The sequence below is a fragment of the Balaenoptera acutorostrata genome, chromosome 20, assembly GCF_949987535.1.
Source record: "Balaenoptera acutorostrata chromosome 20, mBalAcu1.1, whole genome shotgun sequence".
Taxonomy (NCBI): domain Eukaryota; kingdom Metazoa; phylum Chordata; class Mammalia; order Artiodactyla; family Balaenopteridae; genus Balaenoptera; species Balaenoptera acutorostrata.
The window spans coordinates 36699899-36725763 of record NC_080083.1 but is presented as its reverse complement, the minus strand read 5'-3'; the positions used below and the strand labels follow the sequence as shown (position 1 = coordinate 36725763).

Below are 25865 nucleotides of genomic sequence, written 5' to 3'. Positions count from 1 at the left end.
GTGCTTATATGACCAGGTAGCTTGAATACAGGTCTCTTTCAGTGATCTAGAGCACATCGTGTATAATAACACTTTGCTACTTCTATAAAGACAATATTGCTGATTTTTCAACACAATTTTTTATTTTTGGCCATGCCACACAGCTTGTGGGATCTTAGCTCCTCAACCAGGGATTGAACCCGCACCACAGCAGGGAAAGTGGCGGGTCCTAACCACTAGAGCACCAGGGAACTCCCCCAATTTTTTTACTTATTATATTACTCCCTTCTCGCCCAGAAATGGGCAGAAAAGGCATTTTTAATCTCCTTTTACAGGTGATGAAAAACAAAATCACAGGTGTTAAGTGCTATGACCCTAGTGCCCTGATTTCCTGTACCCAGTTTGGGGCTCTCTGCAAGCCCATGCTCCTCCTTTCTCATGACCCTTCCCTCCTCCTTTGATCCTGACCAAAAATACTTTTAATCCTTTTGGAAGAGAAGCCCAGCTACACAATGGTACACATTAGCTTCACACAGTCAAAAGCTTTGGATGGTTCCCCAAGTAAAGCTGGAAATATTAGAAGTAAAATGAAATGAAAGCCAGGTAGCCATGTGACACAAGTTGCTTTCTCCCTTCTGCATTTTAGGACCTCAAGTATTATTCCATTGATTTATTGAACATTCCACATTGGCATACAGTCTGGCAAATCTCTTAACTTATAGCCCAGATTCCTGCCGAAAGTTTAGCAAAGAGCCAGGGCGGACATAGGGTTTTTTTTCTGTATAGAGCCTTCTGTTATGGCGGCTGGGATATATGGAAGCAGGGACTTAGCAAAGAACTCGGTGAGTGGGTGGAGAAGGACATGTCCAGATGACCACCTGTTAGCGGCGGTTGTTGTCGTGGTCATCTGTTATAGTAGCAAGAACGCAAGCACACTGAAGAGGTGGAGAGAGGAAGCCTCACATTCCTCTGCCTCTGAGACAGGACAGGATGGGGTATATGAATGTGAGGAGTCACAGTAGATCCGCAGAGAGTCCAGCTGAGTAGGGGTGTATTTTTTTTCCAGCCATGGCTTTTCTTGAGTACTGGCCCCTGGGAACCAGTGGAGTAATCCTGAATATAGTTACTATATTTCCCACTACAGAATTTTCTGAGTAGATAGCCACATTTTCAAGAAATATCTTTTTCACATTTTGTTGTTGCCAGTCATAGGCTTCAGTGTGGATTTCTTTTTCTCCTAAGTGGCACTCAAACGTTGACTGTTTCCTAATTTATTTGGCTGTGGACTGACAAAAAGCTGTCCCATCAGTCTTCAATGATCAAAAACAGTCTCCTCTTTTTTGACTGATGAAGAAACATCGCTAGGTAATGCAGAAGGATCGTTGATCAAGGTGTTACAAGCGCGGAAGAAGAACAACAGCCCCGAGCTGACTACTGAGTCAGAGAGGGCATCCTCAGATAAAAGTGCTGTCAGCTTGTCAGGCTTCATGAATGAGCAGCTGGAATTTAATATTAAAAGTGATATTATCAAGGCACGAAATTACATACTGCCTTATATCTCAGAGGGAAATCTAGGAGATGTGGAATCAACATTATTACCATTCCTTCAACTTCTTTTTTCAAATAAACAAGATGGAAATATGCCACTGGGGTTTTTGAAAACAATACAAGGAGCCCTTCTGTTAAACCTGTACCCACGAATTCAACTAATAAAAATAAATTGAGGAAACTCCATTTTCTGGAAAATTTGTTAGATGCAGAAACTCAAGAAAAAATAGATGAGGTTAAAAAGGAAGAAAAACCTGCCACGCATACACGTTGCAAAATTTTACGTGCCATGTTTAAACACTACATCTTTCAAAAGAAATTGGAAACTGCCCACCAAAGAAAGACAGCCTAGCAAAGACTGAGAGTACAGAGGAAAAGCTGCTGAGAGTGAACAGGGTCCGCAAAGGCCAGAGGGGCCTACAGAAAATGCACCTCCAAGCAGTGGGAGATGAGAGCATCAGGAGGAAACAGAATGCCCAGCAATTCTTGGCAAGCCCTGCCGAAGAAAGAAGGCTCTGGAGGCCATCCCCAAGAAAGCTGAAACAACTTCTCATGGTGCAGAGGCCCAGGAAGCTGGTGGGAAAGTCCTCCAATGCAGAGTCTTCATTCATTTCTTTTCTTTCTTTTTTTTTTTTTTTTAAAGGAGAAGTCAATGCCTGGCTTCAAATCTTCAAAGGACAGGCTGACTCTCTTTTTTTTTTTTTTTAATGAGGATCTTGAATCAGATGTGTATGTTTGATTGATTGATTGATTGATTGATTGATTTTGGCTGTGTTGGGTCTTCGTTTCTGTGCGAGGGCTTTCTCCAGTTGTGGCAAGCGGGGGCCACTCTTCATCGCGATGCGCGGGCCTCTCACCGTCGCGGCCTCTCTCATTGCGGAGCACAGGCTCCAGACGCGCAGGCTCAGCAGCTGTGGCTCACGGGCCCAGCCGCTCCGCGGCATGTGGGATCTTCCCAGGCCAGGGCTCGAACCCGTGTCCCCTGCATTAGCAGGCGGACTCTCAACCACTGCGCCACCAGGGAAGCCCAGAGTCTTCATTCATAAAGGAACACAAGGCAGCAGGTTCCTCTACCCTGAAACAGTACTTCAAGGGCAGGCCTTCTGCCTCCATCCCTCCAAAATCCCCATCTGAGGTTAAAAGCAAATCAAAAGACTTATCCAACAGTATACTTGTTTTAGAGGATGCAAATACTAGAGTAAGAAATATTAAGGTTTTTGAACTAATCTCACATTCTGGGAAAAAATACATCTTCCATAAAATTAGGACGCATCGGGTCCACAGAAAACCCAAAGTCAAAAGGAGTCGAAAGTTCAGAAAGAAAAGTTCACTCGATAGAATGATGCTTGCAAGCCCTCCGTTCTCTGTAGTGAGGAGTCTCATAAATTCCCCTCTGCGAGAAGGTGTTTCACCTTCAAGAGAAGTGACTTCTCAAGAAAATCCTTTTCCAAATGATTTTCTCTTTCAGACCCTTCTACAGAAAACACTACTTCAAAAAACAATACTGCACAAAAAGTTTCTGAAGAAATTATTTCTATAAGAAAGTCTACTCTACCTGGATGAACTGGCCCTGGAAACACTACACATAAGGATGTCTCCACTGCACATTCTGCTGTTGCTGCAGACAACAGTATGCCAACTGTTCAATACACCAACGAAACTCAATTTGAGCACCACAACACGGGCACTGAATTATCCTCTAAGCCCACAGGCTTCACTTTCCCAGGGCTCACATCCCCGGGTGATCAAGTTGAAACTCAGCTAAAGCAGCAGCTACGGTCCCTAATCCCCAACAGTGACGTGCGAAGGCTCATTTCTCATGTTATCCAGACTTTGAAAATGGACTGCTCAGAGACCCACGTGCAGCTGGCCTGTGCCAACCTCATCTCTAGAACAGGCCTCCTGATGAAGCTTCTCAGCAAGCAGCAAGAAGTAAAGGTGTCCAAAGAGGAATGGGATACGGATGATTGGAAAAGTGACAACTGTATCAGTGAGAGCACAGAAGCCCAGAGTGAGCAGAAAGAGCAGGAGTCAAGTGAGGTGAGGAGAACCCCTGAAACATGGGACCTGGACTTTTACTCAGTTTAGGACATGCCATGAACGTGCCCAAGCAGGAATGCCACGGGCTCCTCGTCTGTATCTTATCTTCAGACATGACACTGGCTAAGATGGTGATCTCCCACTTAGCTCATTTAGAGAGTGTGCCACTATTCCTAGGGTAGACGAGAAAAGGACATAACACAAGACAAATAAATTGTAGATAAATAAATTGTAGAAGAAAATGCTAATGATAACATTAATAACATTAAATTTGGCTTCTTCTTATAGAAGCTACTCGCATGAAAGGATTGGGTTTTATAGTAGTTTAAGAATAGTTAGCTTTTGTTTAGAATAGGTTTAAGAACAGTTAGCTTTCATCCCTTCTATCTCCTTGTTTTTAAAAAATTGTTATTTATTTTTTTATCTCCCAAAAGATGTTCCAGGATATGGCTGTGACAACAAGCTCATCTTGGCAATATCTGTAACTGTAGTAGTGACGATTTTGGTTACAATTCTCTGTCTCATTGAGGTAAGGACAATAATTCATTCAGATTCAGAACCCACAAACTGAGAATCAAAGCCACCTTTCCACCTACCACTACTTGATTCTACTCTTTAGTCATGAGGACTGAGATACACTTTGTTCTTTTACTGAAAAGTATATTCCCAGGATTTTGTTGTTGTTGTTGTTGTTGTTGTTGTCTACAATATGTCTTCACTCTGGTGCGCGGGATTCTAATTGCGGTGGCTTCTCTTGTTGTGGAGTACGGGCTCTAGGCGCGCGGGCTCAGGACTTGTGGTGCACGGATTTAGTTGCTCCGCAGCATGTGGGACCTTCCCAGACCAGGGATCGAACCCGTGTCCCCTCCACTGGCAGGCAGATTCTTAACCACTGTGCCACCAGTGAAGTCCCCACCGGATTGTTAAAGGAACTCCACTCCCAGCAGATCTCTATGGAATTGGATCCATAACAAGCCATTGGACTATTTTGACAAGTTAAGTTTATAAGAAGGCCAGAGTTGACATGATAGTAAAATTTCTTCAACTCAGAAAGCTATGCTGATTTGATGTACTCACCAGTCACTCTCATTCTACTGTTGATTTCTTTCCTTGGTGGCTGAAGTGATGAGAGACATATGATCTCCATACTCATGGAGCTATCAGTCACCCTGGGAGGGCGAAAAGGACATGCCTAAAAGATAAATGTGTGATCTTGTCAATTCCTTAGGTTTACTTAGCAGCTTTCTTCTCCAGTGTATTAGGAATTGTGTAGATAGGTTCCATTAAAACACTGCAAGTAAAATCCTGCAGCAGGGTACCCTAAAGTATGTCATATTTATAGCAGCCTATTCCTGGAGCTAGCCTGTTTACCTTTTGTTCAGTTACATAATGGCTTATTACTTTTCCCAACAGGCAGTTGCTAGCATTAAGAGTGATTTTAATGAGCTGGCAATCTTGATTCTACCCTACCAGTCCAACCTACTTTATTTACCTTTTCTCTTGTAATGGCAGCCCTCCTTTCCAGCCAGAGCAGCTCCTCACTATACACTAGTTACACCACACCCATTCCTACTTTTGTCTGTGCCTTTGCCCATCTAAAATTCCTTGATTTTGCTTTGCCTGTGGGAGTCCTATGAATCCCGCAAAAGCCAACTCAAGTTCAGATATCTTTCTTCATAAAGCCTTCCCTGAATACTCCAGCTCTCCTGATCCTAGTCCTGTGAGGTTTGTCACCATTTCTTAGGGGCCATAGCAAAGCAGTCCCCTCCCCTCAGAACTCACAAAAGTGGGAAGCAGTTTTTAAAAAGGCAGCCCCCCAAGAGAGAAACACCAAGGTTAGCACATCATGGAGCTGAGCAGAGATGTGTAAGGACTAATGGCTTCCTGGCCTATCAGACTTGAATAAAACCTGACATGATGTACTAACTTCTAAAGAGAAATGTGTCTGTCTGCAGGAGGGTTGGTCAGTAGTGAAAGCATAGAAAAGGTGAGGAGAGACCAACATGGGCAGCGCCCATCCTCACATTGCCCGAGAGTAGACATGGCACCTTAGGCAGCAGAACTGAAGAGTCAGGCCCACTAGCCAGGCTGTGCCTGTTGAGGAGCTGGATGGATCCAGCTGCCTCAGGCCTTCCCATTAAATTCTGGATTCAGCTGATTCCTTTTCTAATTCTGTTCTCACCAAGTAGCCTTCGATTGTGTGATTGTGCTTTAGTGTGCCACGGAGGCCTGTCTCCACAGAAGGTAATTCTCTGACTGTGTAGACACGGACGCCCTGTGTGTAGAACAGATGTATTTCTCATTGTCAAGTAATAATTTGGCATTCTCATTTTTGATCAATCCTGTGCTATTGATAAAGTGAGACTGCCACAACAGGAAGACGTGAGTTCTCTCTTGGTGAGGAAGAGTATGATTTCTGAGCCTAGGAGGCTGGGGACTAGCATGGGGTCAGCTTGCTAGTCATTGGCCATTGCCCAGACTGTACCCTCTACATCTCCAGGTGGCATGTGGCCTTTTGCTTTTTTAGAATTTCTGTAAAGTCCCCTTTTTATTGTTTTTAACTTCTATGGAGTTTAACCTTGCATTTGTTTTGTTTTGGCCTGTGGGATCTTAGTTCCCCAAGTAGGGACTGAACCTGTACCCTCGGCGGTGAAAGCGAGGAGTCCTAACCGTTATTTCCTCTCCCCACTTATATGATAAGCTCTTCGAGGACAGGGGCCATGCAGTGTTCTTCCTATGGTAGACACTAATGGTGTTCAGCGGAACAGAGCTGAGGCGTTATGTCAATTCCACAGTGAGGAATCATGCAACCAAATATTTATTTAAAGTAGCATTGAGTAGAGCAATAGACCATGTGTTCTTAAGACTTTTGAAATGTCATGTTTTAACATTCCAATCAGTGGGAGAAAATGAATAAATGGTGATAGAATAGCTGCCTAACTATTCGGGGGGTAAAGAATAGCAGATCCCCATTTTTCATCTTAAATAAACATATTCCATAAATGTGAAAAAAGACCACATACAGGTATTAGAAGGAAATAAAAGCAATATTTTTATAATCTTATGGTGGGAAAGAACCTTCAGAGCCTGATGTCACAAGCAGAGCCTTTGATATATTCCACCATCTTGTCTGTGACACCAGCTTAGCACTGATTCATGGCAAGGTAAGATGAAGAGTTTTCCATATATTGTCTGATTTAATGCCCACAGTTCTGTGAGGATGATATTACTACCCCTCCTTCATAGATGAAGGAGATCAATGTAAGGCCCCAGTGGCCAAACCAAAAGCAGAAGCCAGTTTCACCCGACTGCAAAGCTTGTGTTCCCTACTCCACTCTTTTGTCTTGTCTCCTTAGAGACAAAAACACTGGAAAGATTCGAAACACTGAAATTCAATGAAAGCCAGTATTTCTTTACTATAAAGCGTTTTTTGTTTGTTTGTTTGGGGGTGGCGGGGTTTGCCCATGCTGTGCAGCTTGCGGGATCTTAGTTCCCTGACCAGGGATTGAACCTCTGTCCATAGCAGTGAAAGCGCCAAACCCTAACCACTGGACCACCAGGGAACTCCCAAGAGTGTTATAAGTTAACAAGAAGACGACAAACAGTCCAGAGGAAAAGGGGGCAGGGGCTGTTCAGAGTAGCAGATGTGTTGACAGTCTGCCACCATATCTGCCCGTCCTCTCCTCATGGCTCATGTGGGGTGGGTTTTGTTAGCCAGGCCTCTGTCACCTCATGACGTACAAATAATCTCTAATATTTTCTTCAAGTACTTTTATAATCTGTCTAGAATTTGTTGTATTTGTTTTTTAGTGTGGTTGAGGTAGGGGATCTAACTTTTTCCCCCTCCATGAAGATATAATTGTTTTCAAATCTTTCACTGAATGGTTTATTCTTTCTTCCCTGCTCTAATATACGATCTTCATCTGGACTGTATTCTGTGATCCAGTTATCTTGTCCTGTACCAGTACCAATATCACACTGCTTAATTCCAGTTGCTCTATAACATATTTTATATCTGGTAGGGCAAGTTCCTACTCTTTGACCTTCTTTTTCATACATTTCATAACTATTCTTACATATATTCTCTACCAAATGTCAGCTAGCCAGGTTTTATTTAAAAATTATTTTGGATATAAATGGATTGCATTGAATTTGTAGGTTAATTTGAGGAGAATTGATCTCTTTACAACATTCTAGGAGGATGGTATCTCATGCCATGTAAGTTCTTCTTCTTAATATCCTTCAGAAAAGTTTGAATATTTTCATCACAGAGGTCTTACAAATTTTTGGTTAAGTTTATTGCTAGGTACTTTATGCATTTTTATTGATATAGTAAATGGGATGTTTCTTCTGTTTTTTAGTGAGTTATTTGTGTTATATGGGAAAGCTATTGAGGCTTATATGTTGATCTCTTGATTTTGTATGTAGCCATCTTACTCATGTTACTCCCAGTAAAATTTCAGTTGATTCTTTTGGTCTTTTTAGGTCCCTCATTTCCTATGCAAATATGTTTGTCTCTTCCTTTCCAATACTTCGTTTTTCTTATTGTACTGATTAAGACCTCCTCCACAATGATCAATAGTAGCAGTAATGATGGGCATCCTACTCTTGTTCTTGACCATAAACAATGCTTAGGTTTCTGCTAGATACTTTTATTTTCTTTTCCTACTTTTAAGAGGTTTTCTTAGGAATTATCTGTTGAACGTTATCTAGAACAGTCAATAAAATATATCGGCAGCTGCATGCAAGACCCTAAGTTAGGTATTGTGGAAGAGTCAAAGGATTATTAAACAGGGTAGAATTCCTTACCTTAAAAAAGTTATCATCTCACTGGGTAGATAAGATTTAAGTAAAAAGGAATGAATAAGGATTTGGAAATAGTTGTAATGGATAATCATGATCATGTTTTCTTTCAAAACAGATTTATTCTCATAGAATTGCAAAAGGGGAAGATAAAAAAAGAAGCAGAAGGTAAATATTGGTCTGTTAAAGCAGAATTTTACAACTAGAGGAGAACTTAGAACTCATCTATTTCAATTTCCTCACCAAAGGCAGGAAGAATGTTTAATTACCCTAATGGTTTACCCTAATTTATTTATCAGCAGAATTAGCTTCCCAGCCCAAGCTGAGTTAGAACAGGACTGGCACAGTTTCATCTGCTTTCACTAGTCCTTTAAGGAAAGAGGGTGGACGGGGAGAGGTTTTGGTTGTACTAGTTCCTGCTGGCCTGGTGCCTGATTCCTAGGCATCAGGCCAGGCCAGAGGTCTTCTAGGAGGCTCTGGGGTAGGGAGGACCACATGGTTGGGGATTTAGGGGCCGGCCTCACTCAAAGCTGACGAAAGGTAGAACATATGAGTCCCTTCTGTAAAGTGGCAAGAAAACCTCCCTTCTCACCCTACTGTTTTTCAGGCCCCTACTCTCTATTCCCTTTATCCAAACCTCATAGAATTTTAACCGGGAGAAACTTTAGACAGTAGTTTGTCTCTTCCTTTTATAATAAGGAAATGGAGAAAGAGAAAGGGAAAATATCTTACCCCATGGTCATACTGCTAGTGATTATCAAAAAGAACATGGTCCCTTTCCACTGAGGGCTTCTCTACTGATCACACTGTGCTTGGGCTGTGAGCTCCGTTTTATGTCACAATTCAGTATACACATACCATATGGGCATAAGTAGTTTCGGAAACAAACTTATTGTGAACTCTGATTTTTTTCTATTCTATTTGTATTCAAAAAGAGTATTTTGTGTTTCCCTGCTGGTCATGGCCTTTAAACTGATTTCACAATTCACTGACACCTCAGTGACAGCCTGCAGTATGAAAGTCAGAGAGCTACAGATAACTTTGCTAGTTGGGTTCAGGCGTTTACTTAGTGTGATTCAACTTATAGGTTAGGATAGAGCAGCCAGGAAAATAAAAGCACCTTCTCCCCACACCCACACCCCCAGCAAATGCTGCATGTGCGACTAAGTCTGAAGCGGACTGGTGTGAAGCGCATCTAGAGAGTAACGTGTTTCTGCCCAGCGCCATAGTGCAGTGTTTTCACTGCACGAGGGCACTTGGCCAAGGGCCAAGAAAGGTGAACGGAGCTGAAAATACTGCCTATACTCCATGCTAAGCCACATGCAAAGGTCTCCCCAGAGACACTGGGGGGCCATTTTGGACAGACACAGAGAACTTCTGGAAGGCCAGCATGCATGGAATGATTTTCAAGATCCCGGGTCTGTGGTGATTTTGCTCATTGTGATTATGGACTGAGGTACCCATTTAGTCCTAATAAGACCAGAGATAACACATTGTGAGAGAGATGAAAAATGACATGTAACACTAACGGTGTGTGTTTTCCTCCAAGGGGCTTTTTTCGCTTTCTGCTGCGTAAGAGAAGCTCAGGGGAAAGTGAGAGTCAGCTAAATTTGAGGAGGATAAAGTACTGTGTCCAGAGAAAGCAGGGGAGATGCTGAATTAATATTTCCCTTTCTGTGTTCTAGGAGGGCTTTTTCGGAGAAGGCGGCCACTTTGGCTTAGGGATATGTATAGGCCTCTCAACGCCACACGCAAGGAAAACATGGCACAGAAGCTACACGACAGGGAGTCTTCTGATGAGGATGAGATATTCTATAAGGATGCAGGGTAAATGATAGGGGACAGTTTAAAATTCTCCTCTAAAATGAGGAAATAATGAAAACTATAATTGTTCCTTTCAAAAGTAAAAGCCTTGGCATTATTCTTCTTACCCCAGGGAAGTCATCAAAGCCCCAGCAGAGAAGCTTCTGGCTGCATATTGGGTTGATGAAGAGGCGAGTGAGGAAAGTGAGACAGCACACGAGACTGCCACAGAGTGAGCCCTGTTCTGCCTCAAGCCACCTGCAAATTTTATTTTCTAATATTGGCTTCTCAGCATTGCTTGTAAAATACTTATTTTTCTCATATTAAAATGTATAAATTCATAACCAAGTCTAACCATGTGGTAAGGAATTAAAATGTAAATAGCTGAATATTTATACACCACTAACAAGGGCCTGCAAGAAGAAGCAGAGCTGAAACTAGAATCCCTCATGGTAGCCAGTACTTCCACAAGAGGAAATGTGGGCAAAGGAGGATGAGTAGAAGGATGAAGAGGGGCTTCCCTCCCTTGTTTCCCCAGTATCATCAGTCCCTGGGAACTGGAAAACATACCATCCTCAAGGGGCATAGATCATTAAATCAAATAGTAATTTATTCTGGTGCTCTCTCTCCTGGGTCATCAAGTACCAGTTATTTACAACATGCTCGACCTCCTGCCCATAGAGGACCATCTACTTCTGGCCCCTCTCGTATGGTCATTGTGGTTGCCAGAATATTTGGATCACTGTGTCTCCCTCCACTGTGAAGCCAAGGCCTGACTCTTCTCCCAAGTTCTCAAACTCATGTACAAATGTGTACCCTGTCTTGGTAGGGGGTTCTCCACCATTTCAAGCTGGTGGAAAATTCCCATTGGGTTGTTTTTTTTCTTTAAAAAGAAATCCCAACCCTTGGATAACTAGCAGGGAGGTGCCAGAAAGACAGGGTAAAGAAGAATGTGTGAGAGCAGCCATTGCCCAAGACGGCCCTCCTCAGGCCCTGGCCTCTCCTGACCCCACTGCGGGTCAGCTGTGTGCTGCTCGGCTCCCTCCAGCTCAGCCCAGCACCAAACCTACCCACCTCCTGCCTCACCCAGAACAGGCCCAGGGCTGCATGATTCCAAGTGCTCATATAGTGACAGTGCCACCTGCGGAAGGTGCAAAGGCCCTTCCACTCCTGCAAAGAAAGTCATTAATCACATTTCTTAAGTCAGTGAGAGTTAAATACATTAATGAGTAAAAGAAATTCTGAATGAACAAGATTTGATAATCTACCAAAATGACCACAGATATTGCTGGTGGTTTAGTAATATGAGGTGAAGAACGGTGCAAGCCACGGGGTGATAGCACACGGTCCCCCAGAGGATCAGTGGGCCTCGGAGATAGCCCAGCAGGTTCCGCCGGTTGGGTGGGGTTCCAAGCAAAGTGAACGGCCCATCAGTTCTTCTGATTTATGAGTTTGCTGATGCTGCGTGAGAGACATCTGTTCTCTCAGTGCCTGCCCAAGTCACCTCCCAAAGATTCTTACTGAGAATGAAAAACAAGTGTTTTTCTCTGGGCGGTGACTTCAGTGAGCCAACAAGTATTTACTGTGTTTAAGGCGCATGACTAATACTACTAACAATAGGAAGCAGCAGCAGCTAACATTTACCACTTGCTTGCTTGGTGACCAGCCCTGGGTTAGGCATCTTATGGTCTTATTTAGCCCAACAGTCCGTGGAAGCATATCTTGTTAGCCTCGTTTGACAGATAGGAAACAGGGTTTAAAGAATGTAGGTAACCTGCTCAATGGCCGAAGGCCCCACGTCCAAAAGTGTGAGTTAAGGTTGGAGCCCAGAACCGTTAGACTCCAACAGGGATGCAGAGACGTATAAGCTGTGTTTGCCACCAAAGAGTTGATAACAATGATAATAATGAGGAGAAGGAGGCAGCTGTTTATTGAGCACCTGCTATGGACGAGGTACAGTACTAGGCACTTTGGTTACACTATTAGGTCACAAGAGCGGAAAGTCCCCATGCCCGCTCAAACTCTGTAATGAGTGGGGGTCTGATTTCAGTAAGAGAGGTGGTCACAAAGACAGGGAGCTGATGAGAAACCAGGGGTAGAGATCCTTGTACTGCTGGGCTTCCCAAAGTGTGGACCAGGATTCCAGGTAGCTCCAGGTTCCTAGTTTGGGATATTTCCATTATTTCAAAGTTGGTACATAAATGAGGCTTAGATAATATTTTTTGTATCATACTACCTCAGATTTGCACAAGTTTTACTAGTCTCAAATGCTACCCTACCATATTTCTAAATTAAAATTCCCAAGAGTAAGATTATGCTTGGCCCAGCTTGACCGAGATTGGGCAGTGTTTTTGCCAGAGCCAGAGACTTCACCTGGCCAACCTGTGAGTGAGCTGTCTCTCCTTGGATCAGGGACTCATCCCTGGCTGTGGCCCAGAAGCAGGAGGGGTTCCCAGGGTCAGGTGGTACAACACATGGCCGCCTGGGGCTGCCTCTGTCACCATCTTATGATGGATAAACTAGCTCAGAGCCCAACTCCTTACTGAGACCTGAGAGATAGAAGGGGAGAGGGAGATACAAGGCCAACAGCTACTAGATGAATGCAAATTCTGATTCCGATGAAATCCGTCAGAGAAATTAGCCACTTTTTAAAAGATAATGAAATGAGACAATATATGATTAGGGCAAAAATGATACAGAGAAGAAAATTGTAGGATTCAGAGGAGGGAAGTTTAGGAAACTAGGGAGGGTCCATGAAAAAGGTAGAACTTGATTTGGGCCTGGATTACATGCCAGACACTGTGGCTGGTGCTGGGGAAAGAGTTGATTAGAACAAAGTCCCTGCTTTTGTGGGGCCCTAAGACTGAGCGGAGGCACAGACACCTGAAGACATATTATACAGAGAAGACAGTGTGTTGACATGACAATGGCAGTGTACCAAGAAGTGGTTCAGCTCTTGGATGGCTGAAAAGGAGTAAATGTGAGGGATGGCTTAGAGGAGGGGAAGAAGAAGAAAGCCAAACAGAAGTTTCTTGGGAGGACGAGATGAAGGAAAGGCATTCTAGACGGAGGACAGTACAGAGGCAAGAGGCATGAAACCTTGGGTGGGCTTGAAGCGTGTGCAGTCTGGTGTTCCGAAGCATGAAGCACAAGGAGGAAAGGGCAGTAGGTGAGGCTGTGTGGGTGAGCAGAGAACCAATTCCACAGGACCTGGTCAAGGCACATGGCCTTGACCAAACAGAGCACAAACTACAATGTTTTAAACAGAGAAGAGACGTGACCAAGCTTGAGTTTTATAAAGAGTACCTTGATGGTGGCCTAAAAGCAGAGAGGCCGAGAGGTCAACTTGGGTGTTTAGACCAAGTAGAAACTGGGAGAAAATGGGGCACCAGACCCGAGGTTTTGATGCAACTAAAGAGCATGTACGGTGGATACACATGAGTGAGAACTGAAAGGACAAGAGCTTATGTTCAGAGAATGAAAGATTGTACTTTTAAGATTTTTCATGACAAATTCCAGATGATGATAAGTTCCAAATGTAACCTGGGAATGGAGGTCAGTGAGGTGTTGGGAATCCAGAAGGTGATGAGAAATAATTCGGGTAGTCCTGGACACTCATTCCTTTCCCCTTTCAGTAGCTCAGCAAAAAGCTAGCTCAGCAGGTACCAGCGAGCTCAATGGAAAACATAGGCTCCCCCTCCTACTGCAACCATTTCTGTCACCAAGCAGTTGCCACTGTTAGTAGTATAGACGTTCCCTGCCTCACCATCCCTGTAACTGTGACGCACTCCAGGCTGGCCCCTCCTCTACGGGAACTCTGGTCATGGAACACACAATCCAGCTAAGTCTTGTCTAATCCCCTTCTCTGAAAGCTTGGGGGATTGAATGCACTCTGTTATTGTTCTGCTTATAAGTTCCCCCCCGAACAATAAAACCCTACTGAATATTTGCACAGTAGGGGGTTGAGGAATTTCATGCCCAGGAAAATCTGTGGCTTGTTGGCATGGCAAGTATTGTGGTAGAAGAAAAGACTTGGAGCCCAGGACTGAAGTCCCCAACCGTTATGAGGGCATCATTCATTAATATGCCAGTTCAAAATACTGAGGGTCTCAAGTCTGTCTGGTTCAACCCCTGAATCAGACAGTGTATTGATTATCTGGTGGTATGTAACAGATCACACCAAAATAGTGGCTCAAAACAACAATAAACATTTATTCCTCACAATTTCTGAGTCAAGCCTTTAGGGGGATATCTTGGGCAGTTCTGGCTCTGGGTCTCTCATGAGGTCCTCAAGATATCGGCCAGGGCTGCAGTCATCTGATGGCTGGACTGAGGCTGCAGGGTCCACTTCCAAGATGGTTCACTCCCTTACCTGGCTGTCAGGGTGGTGCTGGTTGTTAGTGGGAGGCCTCATTTCCTCCCTGCATGGGCCGTCTGTCCACCTGCTACTTGATTGAATGTCCTCACTACATGATGGCTGGCTTCCTCCAGAGGGAGCTGTCCAAGAGAGAGACAGAGGTTATTCCTCTTATGGCCTGGCCTCAGAAGGCACATAGCACCACTTCTGCCACATAGCATGGTTAGAAGTCAGTCACTCGTTCCAGCTCACATTCAAGAGGAGGGGATTTAGACTCCACCTTTTGAAGAAAGAAGAGTCAAAGAATTGGCGGACATATTTTAAAACTACCATAGACAAGAAAATAGAAAGCACTGTAGATATTTCAAGCCCCCCAAAAAAAAGCCAGAAAGAAAGAAAGATTATATCCAAAAAGCTGGTGCTTATTATTGAGGGGGCCAATGGTGGTGAAAGTTGGGGATGGGGGGCATTGTAGCACTAGCCTTCAGGTTACTTTACCACAGCTGCTTTCCATAGACTCAAAACTGCTGCTGCCACTCAGAAGTCAGGAAACTTTGGGAAACCACTGATGAGGTCATTGCAGCCCCAAAGCCCCAAGGGTGGTGACTAGATGGGTAATACGGAGTCTGCTGCAGAGGAGGAAAGAATGATTTCCATCTGCTTTCCACCTTCCAAATTTCACACAAGTACATTTTATTGGCAGAACCCTGCTGTCGAGGGGATCTGTGAAATATGGTTCCCAGGCTTCTAGCACCTGCAGAGAAGGGGGTAGAAATGGGTGTCAAGAGCCAACCAACACTATCCAACATGCGTCCGTATACAGGTATGGTGAGGAGGCACCACCTGTACTTGGAGAAGTCCTGGAGCCCTACCTCTCTCTTTTTTTTTTTTATAGGCTTATGGGTGTCCAAGGCTTTGTAAAAGGGGGGTGGTGTCCACATAGAATAACATGGTGGAGAGCTAGCTGAGTCACAAATCTGGAAGGTGTCACTGTAGTTGGGCAGCAGGTGAGGTACTGGTTGCTGGTGATATGCAGTCAGCCCCAGAGGTGACTGGAGAAACACCTGGAGTTGATCCTTAGTTCGTGTCTGGAATTTTCTCACTGGAATGAAAGCTGGGTAGACTGCAGGCAGTGCAGCATTGGAGAGAACATAGCTGCCATTCAAAAGGGCTGCCAGAGGAAAGGTGTCCATGGGGAAATATCATTTCTCAAAATATGGTCTGTGGACCTCTACACTCAAACATCTCTGGGATGCTTCTTTACAAGGCTGATCCTGGGACTTCCCTGATGGTCCAGTGGTAAAGAATCCGCCTTCCAGACTTCCCTGGTGGCGCAGTAGTTAAGAATCAGCCTGCCCATGCAGGGGACATGGGTTTGAGCCCTGGTCTGGGAAGATCCCACATGCCGTGGAGCAACTAAGGCTGTGTGCCACAACTACTGAGCCTGTGCTCTAGAGTCTGCGAGCCACAGCTACTGAGCCCTCGTGCTGCTACTACTGAAGCCCGCTTGCCTAGAGCCCGTGCTCCGCAACGGATTAATCCCAAGTATATTTGAGTACCTAATAGAGTATGAGTGTGCTAGGTACTAGAAAAAGAATGATAAATCTGCAAATATTGTTCATGAGGTGTTCATAATCTCTCTGGAGAAGATTATGGATCTTCTCCATACACAGATAATGGATACAATGAATAAATGGATACATACAATTAATGCAATGGATAATGATATGGATAATAAACCTATAGTTATTGGTTTGAAACAGTATCAAGATCCAAGTAATTCCTCCAAAGTCAACAATTTTTGAAGTAAAAGAGCTCAGAAGTCGTTAATGGGTGGGGCTAAGGGTCTGATATATTGAGGTGGAGAAAGGCGTGGTGGGGATGGAGAAATGTGCTCGGTGATTTGGGGGTACTTTAGGAAAATGGGCTAGAAACCAGCTTTTTAAGAGTTTCATACTAGACTGTTGATGGCTTTAATGAGTTATACCTTGATTTGCATATTTAAGACTCATAAAAACACTCAAGTCGAAGGATTGCATCTTTGGTGGTCATTTCTCACACAGAGTCGGAATATCTAAATTTTTTAAGTTCAGTGGATAGTTGACGCTAATTACTTAGTACTCTAGTCTTCTCTGGGAGTTTGAAGAAGAAGCCAGCTGCTTTAGATGTCTGCACCATTCGATCCTGTAAACTCACACTTTGGACTCTACGGTAAAAATACACTTGAATAGAAGCAGTAAAGTCCAAGACTTTTGGGCTCGGGAGTTGCGGAAGGGGAACTAGAGGCAGAGACAAGCCTGGAGTGGGAGGGGCGAGGGAGAGGTCCGAGCACCGCCCTCCTCACCCTGCCAAGAAACTGGCTCCGCCCCGCAGGCTTCCGTTTGTAAACAGCGCATGCGCAGGCGCACATGGGCAGACGCGGTGCGCAGGCGGGCGTGCGCAGACGCGGTGCATTTGCGCCCCGAGCCGCACACGCGCGGTAACAGTAGGATGGTGGCGTTGGTACCTTTTGTGGTTCCCATCAATGGTGACAAAACCTTCCTGGTGTTGGAGCTGAGCTCTGGACCCACGGCCGAGGCCTTCCAAGTGAGCCGAGCCGGGGCGGAGGGAGGGGTGGAGGAAGCCACCTCGCGCCTCAGTAACTGGGCGCCCCGGGATACTGCTTCAGCACCTCATCTGCCTGTGGTCTCCGCTGAGAGGAATCTTAGTTCTAGAGCCGACCTGAGCAGTCAGCTCGCCCCCACAGATTTTTGAGAGAGGGTTCCCAACAGCCGGCATTGCCTCCTAATGCTTCTCGAAGCTTAGGATTTCAGAGGGAAACCTGTTCCTGATATGAGAAGTGTTTGGAGTTGCAGGCTCACCACATTTGCCTGCGGTGAAGGGCTGGGGGAATAGAAGGGAATGGGCGGTTTGGCTTCCTGGGCGTGAAATTGCCTGCACTTACTTAGCATGGGACCACCCTACAGCATTCTCTGTTCACAGTCTTCTCCCAGTTTGGCCTTCAGTATTCAGTCCGAGTCTTCCCAAATGCAGCAGTGGCCGGTCCTGTGTTCTATGCCATCATCACGGTTTATTCAGCAAGGGAGGCCCACAGAGCCCAAAAGGCATGCGACCAGAAGCAGCTTTTTCAGACATCTCCAGTGAAGGTGGGTCCAAATGTGGAATTCCTCGCTCTACTGGGATGAAGTGCTGAATTTAAAACTAATAGGCCGTCGGGAATTCCCTGGCGGTCCAGTGGTTAGGACTCTGCACTTTCACTGCTGAGGGCCCAGGTTCAATCCCTGGTCCGGGAACTAAGATCCCAAGGGGGGAAAAAAATTAAAAAAGGCCAGCGTTTGTACAGCACTGTGGTGTTCAGAATGCTCTCAGATGCACTGCTCCACTGATCCCCCAGTTCCCCAGTTCTTTCTTTCTTTTTTTTAGATGAAGAAACTTGAACTCAGGATGGTTAAGTGACTTACTTAAGGTTCATGACAGTAAACGTGGAAACTAGAGGCCAAACCCAAACTTCACTGATGTTAAACCCCACGTCATTTTATGCTGCCCCTTAATTTAAGAAATCTTCCCAAGAGTCTTCCTTATATTTACTTTTATGTGGATTTTAAATGTGTGAGGTTGACAAATTGTTTTTTAAATTAATTAATTAATTAATTAATTAATTAATTTATTTTTGGCTGCGTGGGGTCTTGTTGCTGTGCACCAGCTTTGTCTAGTTGCGGCGAGCGGGGGTTGCTCTTCGTTGCGGTGTGTGGGCTTCTCATCGCGATGGCTTCTCTTGTTGCGGAGCACGGGTTCTAGGCACGCAGGCTTCAGTAGTTGTGGCTCACGGGCTCTAGAGCACACGCTCAGTAGTTGTGGCACACGGGCTTAGGTGCTCTGCGGAATGTGGGATCTTCCCATACCAGGGATCGAACCCATGTCCCCTGCATTGGCAGGCGGACTCTTAACCACTGTGCCACCCGAGAAGTCCCGAGCTTGACAAACTTTTGTCAGATGTAACATAAAGGAGGCTTCGTCATCATCATCACTCTGAAACTGCCTATTCAGAACTCCCTTCAGATTCCAGAAAATGGTTAAAATATTCTTTAATGCATTGTAGAAACCTTATTCCATATTAACATGCCATCCAATTTTACTTCCCCAGAATTAACATTTCATTATGTGCCTCCTCCATTCAGCCACCATTCCTTTTTCAAGGACCTTTTCATTTCCTCTGACTAAGTGAGTGAGGCTTCGATTTCCCAGACCTTTCACTGTATAATTGTGTGTCTTCTCTGATTGGCTTCTTGCTCTGGCTACTTCCCACTGACCTTGCTGCCTATTCTCACCCATATTTCTTTACTCACTGATTTCACCTTTATTGAATCTGAGAACTCTCCTCAGATGTGACTCCAGGTGTGCTACCTCCCACTTCTGTACCCTGTTTAACACCCTCTTCAATCCTGGCTGTACTCCCTGGGATTGAAATGATTTCATATCAGACATTCTTTAATTTGCAGACCCTGCGACCATTTCACATAACCACTCAGATATTACAGATGGTCCTGGAAAGATTATGAAACAGTTACTTGGTATCAGTTGTGAGTAATGAGTTCTTTTTTTATATTGGACATTAATACCATTCCATAAGCTTAGGTTCTGAGATTTTCACAGCATAAAGCCCGTCACTGATAGAGTAATGAAGAAAATGTTCTACAAGTCACTGTAGAGTTGAGAGGAAAGGGCATTCGTATTAGATTTCTTTATTTAATGCAGAGCCTTAGTTTACTACCCACACCCCCGAAATTGTTACCTACTTTAATTATGCGTTCTCTTTAAATTTTATTTATTTATTTATTTGGTTGCACCGGGTCTTAGTTGCAGCAGGCGGGCTCCTTAGTTGCAGCTCAAGAGCTCCCCAGTTGTGGCACATGGGCTCCCCAGTTGCATCAGGCAGGCTCCTTTAGTTGTGGCTCGCAGGCTCCTTAACTGTGGCGTGCAAACTCTTAGTTGCAGCATGCACGTGACACCTAGTTCCCTGACCAGGGATCAAACCCGGGCCCCCTGCATTGGGAGCACGGAGTCTTAACCACTGCACCAGCAGGGAAGTTCCAATTATGTCTTCTTTTATTCATTAGCAGGTATACATACTTCTTATCTTTTTTCCCGTGTATTTTTTATAAATACAGACAAGAGAATAACATCTTCAAATAAAATGAAGGAAAGGCCTAATGTATCTGAGTTTTTCTCAGTAGCATGAAGGGAAATGTTTGCCAGCAAGAACTGTGGCAAGGTTATCCCAGATGTCAACTGTCTCTACTACCCAGGGGCTCAGAGCCCTTCTGAAGCTTCCTAATTGTCCAGGACAGCTCCATTATGACTCACCGTACAGGGCCTAGCCTCCCTGTTTTAAATGTTGCGACACTCAACACTTAAAAATTAGTCTTCATTTCTCCTTCCCAGCAGGCAGCTTCAGTTGGAGAAAGTAATTTCGTTTTCTTATGTACTCATTCATTCACTCAGTCAACAGACCATCACTCCTGTATTATATGCCAAGATCTATGCTTGTTTCTGGTAACAAGGAAAGAATAATATATGGTTCCTTCAAGCACTTAAGGAGCTCATAAACTAGCGATGGAGGAAGATGCACAAAGAAATCAATAAAGAATTAACAATGCTTTGACTTTATTTGTATTATTTGAATTTTTATGGCTATATTTCTGTACTACACCCTGTTCAAAATGGAAATAGACATTTAAGAAAGAACTAGTGATGTAAAAAGATCCACAGTAATATGTAAGTTATTTAGAGAGTTAAGACTGGAAATATTTGCACTCTCAAAGAAGCTTGTTAATGCAGATGAATCTCTAATTCTTTTGGTTGCTTTATTTACATTTATAGAGGTATACGTATTCCCTCTTCTAACAGGGGTTAGTAACTTGGGAAGGGGTTGCTACAGATTAAGGTCCTAATTCAGTGGCAGGTCTATTTTATCTCCTTTTCAGGTCATATTCTCAAGCAGGAGCTACAGGATGAGATGACTAAAACAGTTCACTTCCTTTGCTTACCCCCAGCCCCGTGATAGGCTTCTGCTGGGCTTCCTTGGTTGCTTTCATCATCACTTTCACCACCAGAGGTCAGGGAAACTTCCTGATTAATCAGGGGTCCTGGAAATGATGCAGAAAAGTACTGACTTAAAAATAATAAATAACATTTATTTAGGGTTCACTGTGAACTCATTGCTTAAAATGTGCTACTTAATCTTCACAACCACTCTATGAAATTGGTATTGATAAATCTCAGGTATATCCAAGATAAGTCTCTATGTAGGGTTGTGATATTTTTAGGTCTTTTATGTCTTTAGGTTCGTCTCGGCACCAGACATAAGGTGGTTCAACATAATACGCTTGCCCTAAACAGCTCCAGATGCCAGAATTGGCAAATTACTACTTTGGTTTCAATGGGTGGTCAAAAAGGATCATCAGGGTAAACTCTGTAGATTTTCTTTGACTAACAAGACTCCTTTCAACATTGAAGTCCTAGACTTTAGAGAGAAGAATAGAACAGGGCTATGGGGAGGAGATGTGAGAGGCTTCCACATGGAAGTATCTGAGCATTGGCCTGCCACCTAGAATTAGTGATAATCTCAGTGACTTGGATGGTGGTGTCCATAATTTTCTCCAGTATTTGTATGGTATATAATAAAAAACTGTTGTCTATATCTAGTCATTCATTTGCAATTCTCACTTGATTTTGAAGCTATAGCATACCTAAACTATTGCCTGGGATTGCTGGAGTTTAGTTTTTATCTCTGACACCAGAATATTTTGAAGTCTAGCCTTTAATTCAAAATCCTAACAGCTTCAGGATCTTTCTAACCTTGAAGAAAGGGAAAATGAAGATATTGTGACACCACTTCAGAAGCAAAGCCTGAAATTCTTCTGTGCTTTAGAGGTGGTGTTGCCCTCCCACGAGTGCAGGAGTCCTGGAGTTGGCATGGCTGAGGAACCTTTGGATAAGTTGGAGGAAGGTCTGTTTTCCAGTATGTGTGTGTGTGGGGAGGTGAGGGAGTGGGATTGCTCTTTTTTCCTTTCTTTCTGAAACTCAACTTTTAGATACATCATCACCTTGGCTAAGCAATAAAGCCCTGGGCAGAATTTTTCTGCCTGACAATATAGGTTTTTATCTTAGGCAATACCTGACAGCACCTTAAACTTTAGAATTTTAGAACTGACTGCCTGCCAAGAAGCTTAGGAGGAGGGAAAATTAGTTAGATTTTGTTTTTTGGTTTTTTTTTGGTTAATAATTTGTTTTGTGCTAAAATAGTCCTTCAAATACAGATGTCTTCTGGCCTTCAATTATCCCAACAAAATCATTGTCTAAAGATTGAAATAAACTCTTGTGTAAATGTTCAGTCCTTTGCCTCCTATAGAGGGGCCTGAGCGGAAAAAGTAAATGTAGATCCCTAGAAAGGGGATTCCGATTGGTACTGAGATTTTTCCTAGAATCCTTGGCACTTGGGCTTAGGGTTTTAAGTCAGAGGCAGAGCTGTTCGCGAATGGAGTGGAGGAGGCTCCACCATCCACCTGAGTGGGTGATGGTTGAGGAGAGGCCAGATCATCTGCACTACCACCAAGTCTATCTCACTGTATGAATCCAGCCCTTTACGCACAGGAGAGCAGGGTCTGTAGCAGTGTAGCCTCAGCTTGTCCATTTGAAATCTGTGAGTAATATGAGATTTGTGCCGCGTTCTTGGTTTGCATTTCCCATCGAGTATTTTAGGAACTTCCAGAACAGATCTGAGCAGTAAAAGTGTGCCATGCCAGGGTACACCTACAACAGAGACATTCAGCCGTAGCCCAGTGTTGTGCCTGCCCTTAATCACCAAGATAATGATCTAAGAATGACAGATGCATGTTTAGTTTTAAACATAACCTAGAAATCAGTTATTCAGATAGGCATTTTAAATTCATCTGTTTTGGTTGGATTTAGGGTCATTGTCATTCCTTATGAAAAGGAAGGTAACCCAGAAGCTTGCTAATCAGAAGGCTATGACAGATGCATTCCGGAAACTGCTGATTGTGGTTTTAGGTAAGACCTTTTTTTTTTTTTTTTTCAGTACTCACTCAAAGTTCATTAAAATAAATATCCTATGATATGTCCTTTAGTTGTAGTAAAAGTAGCTCTTATATACTTTATTTTTAACTTTTCTCTCTTTGAATATCATTCACAGGCACAGACTCAACTTCTTATGTAATGATAATAACTTTTTCTTACTGATGTTCAAGTATTCACAACTTAGCTACTAGTAGCAGCTTTAAGATGACTCTTTGTCCTTTCAACATTATCCTAGACAATTTCTTTTTTTTTTCACACACACACACTGTATTTGATTTTTACAAGAAGTAAATATACTGACACCAAGCATTGTAAATGGATGACCACAACAAAAGCAACAATGATTGCAATTACCAAACACGAAACACACTCATACTATGTCATAATATTGACATTCAGTCCAGTAATCCTCCACTGTAACAGCTCCTTTACTTTGCAGTGAAAATTGATTTCTATATTCTTTGCCTCTGAGTCCTTGTGGAATTTTTTCTTTTTAATTCAAACAGAAAGTCAGAAAAATTATACTCATCCTCAACAGTTCACTCAGTCCCATGTAATTAATTTTTTTTTCATCTTGATCTTTTGTTAGCACTTTTATGAGTTCATCAGTTTTCCATTAGAGTTCTGAAAATGCTTATTCATTCAGTTCAGCAGTACGGTTACCAGAAACCTGTACTTGTCAGAGTCTTTTCTATGAATTCCTTGAAGATGAAACCCTTTTATAGGAACATATTTGCAAAAGCATCAGAGTACACCCAGAACTGTCTGTAACTGACAAAAGACTTAAAAATGACCACGGTTAAAGATTTGATGAAAGTTCATAATAGTGCAATTGACAATGAAAGTTAGTTTTTTCTGAGATATACATTTTAAGGTAATAACTAGAATTATGACTTATAACATGATACCAGAACATATAAGATTTTTAGAAATTTCACGTAATGTCTGAAACATTTATATTAACATATTTCCATACAGATAACCCAATGAAAGTTTAGTATTAGTTGTTTTGTTTGTTTGTTTTTTTATACTGCAGGTTCTTATTAGTCATCAATTTTATACAAATCAGTGTATACATGTCAATCCCAATCGTCCAATTCAGCACACCACCATCCCCACCCCACCGCAGTTTTCCCCCTTTGGTGTCCATATGTCTGTTCTCTACATCTGTGTCTCAACTTCTGCTCTGCAAACCGGCTCATCTGTACCATTTTTCTAGGTTCCTCATACATGCCTTAATATACGATATTTGTTTTTCTCTTTCTGACTTACTTCACTCTGTATGACAGTCTCTAGATCCATCCACGTCTCAGCAAATGACTCAATTTCGTTCCTTTTTATGGCTGAGTAATATTCCATTGTATATATGTACCACATCTTCTTTAACCATTCGTCTGTCGATGGGCATTTAGGTTGCTTCCATGTCCTGGCTATTGTAAATAGTGCTGCAGTGCACATTGGGGTGCATGTGTCTTTTTGAATTATGGTTTTCTCTGGGTATACGCCCAGTAGTGGGATTGCTGGATCATATGGTAAATCTATTTTTAGTTTTTTAAGGAACCTCCATACTGTTCTCCATAGTGGCTGTATCAATTTACATTCCCACCAACAGTGCAAGAGGGTTCCCTTTTCTCCACACCCTCTCCAGCATTTGCTGTTTGTAGATTTTCTGATGATGCCCATTCTAACTGGTGTGAGGTGATACGTCATTGTAGTTTTGATTTGCATTTCTCTAATTATTAGTGATGTTGAGCAGCTTTTCATGTGCTTCTTGGCCATCTGTATGTCTTCTTTGGAGAAATGTCTATTTAGGTCTTCTGCCCATTTTTGGATTGGGTTGTTTGTTTCTTTAATATTGAGCTGAATGAGCTGTAATATATTTTGGAGATTAATCATTTGTCCGTTGATTCGTTTGCAAATATTTTCTCCCATTCTGAGGGTTGTCTTTTCATCTTGTTTATGGTTTCCTTTGCTGTGCAAAACCTTTGAAGTTTCATTAGGTCCCATTTGTTAATTTTTGTTTTTATTTCCATTACTCTAGGAGGTGGATCAAAAAAGATCTTGCTGTGATTGATGTCAAAGAGTGTTCTTCCTATGTTTTCCTCTAAGTGTTTTATAGTGTCCGGTCTTACATTTAGGTCTCGAATCCATTTTGAGTTCATTTTTGTGTATGGTGTTAGGGAGTGTTCTAATTTCATTCTTTTACATGTAGCTGTCCAGTTTTCCCAGCACCACTTATTGAAGAGACTGTCTTTTCTCCATTGTATATGTTTGCCTCCTTTGTCATACATTAGTTGACCCTAGGAGCATGGGTTTATCTCTGGGTTTTCTATCTTGTTCCATTGATCTACGTTTCTGTTTTTGTGCCAGTACCATATTGTCTTGATTACTGTAGCTTTGTAGTATAGTCTGAAGTCAGGGAGTCTGATTCCTCCAGCTCCGTTTTTTTCCCTCAAGACTGCTTTGGCTATTCGGGATCTTTTGTGTCTCCATACAAATTTTAAGATGATTTGTTCTAGTTCCGTAAAAAATGCCATTGGTAATTTGATAGGGATTGCATTGAATCTGTAGATTGCTTTGGGTAGTATAGTCATTTTCACAATATTGATTCTTCCAATCCAAGAACATGGTATATCTCTCCATCTGTTGGTATCATCTTTAATTTCTTTCATCAGTGTCTTATAGTTTTCTGCATACAGGTCTTTTGTCTCCCTAGGTAGGTTTATTCCTAGGTATTTTATTCTTTTTGTTGCAATGGTAATTGGGAGTGTTTCCATAATTTCTCTTTCAGAGAAATTTCTTTTAATTTCTTTTTCATCATTAGTGTATAGGAATGCAAGAGATTTCTGTGCATTAATTTTGTATCCTGCAACTTTACCAAATTCATTGATTAGCTCTAGTAGTTTTCTGGTGGCATGTTTAGGATTCCCTATGTATAATATCATGTCATCTGCAAACAGTGACAGTTTTACTTCTTCTTTTCCACTTTGTATTCCTTTTATTTCTTTTTCTTCTCTGATTGCTGTGGCTAGGACTTCCAAAACTATGTTGAATAATAGTGGTGAGAGTGGACATCCTTGTCTCGTTCCTGATCTTGGAGGAAATGCTTCCAGTTTTTCACCATTGAGAATGATGTTTGCCATGGGTTTGTCATATATGGCCTTTATTATGTTGAGCTAGGTTCCCTCTCTGCCCACTTTCTGGAGAGTTTTTTATCATAAATGGGTGTTGAATTTTG

General features: G+C 42.9%; 1 protein-coding gene and 2 pseudogenes across 3 annotated transcripts; all 3 read left to right on the top strand.

The window, feature by feature from the left end:
- LOC103016731 (leucine-rich repeat-containing protein 37A3-like) overlaps window positions 1-10442 on the top strand; it is a 74351-nt pseudogene extending 63909 nt beyond the window's left edge.
- Window positions 3020-17639, top strand: LOC102999372 (leucine-rich repeat-containing protein 37A3-like). Of its 3 annotated transcripts, none has more exons than XM_057535814.1 (3): window positions 3020-3567; window positions 4002-4096; window positions 17564-17639. In XM_057535814.1, exons 1-2 carry the CDS (start codon window positions 3160-3162, stop codon window positions 4050-4052), a joined length of 459 nt encoding a protein of 152 aa, XP_057391797.1. In that variant the 5' UTR covers window positions 3020-3159; the 3' UTR covers window positions 4053-4096; window positions 17564-17639. The 3 variants fall into 3 exon arrangements, with proteins under 3 accessions (XP_057391797.1, XP_057391796.1, XP_057391795.1); XM_057535813.1 differs by having other exon boundaries at window positions 17513-17570; XM_057535812.1 differs by lacking the exon at window positions 17564-17639 and adding an exon at window positions 8489-8539.
- Window positions 16796-25865, top strand: part of LOC130705884 (RAD52 motif-containing protein 1-like) — a 21976-nt pseudogene continuing 12906 nt past the window's right edge.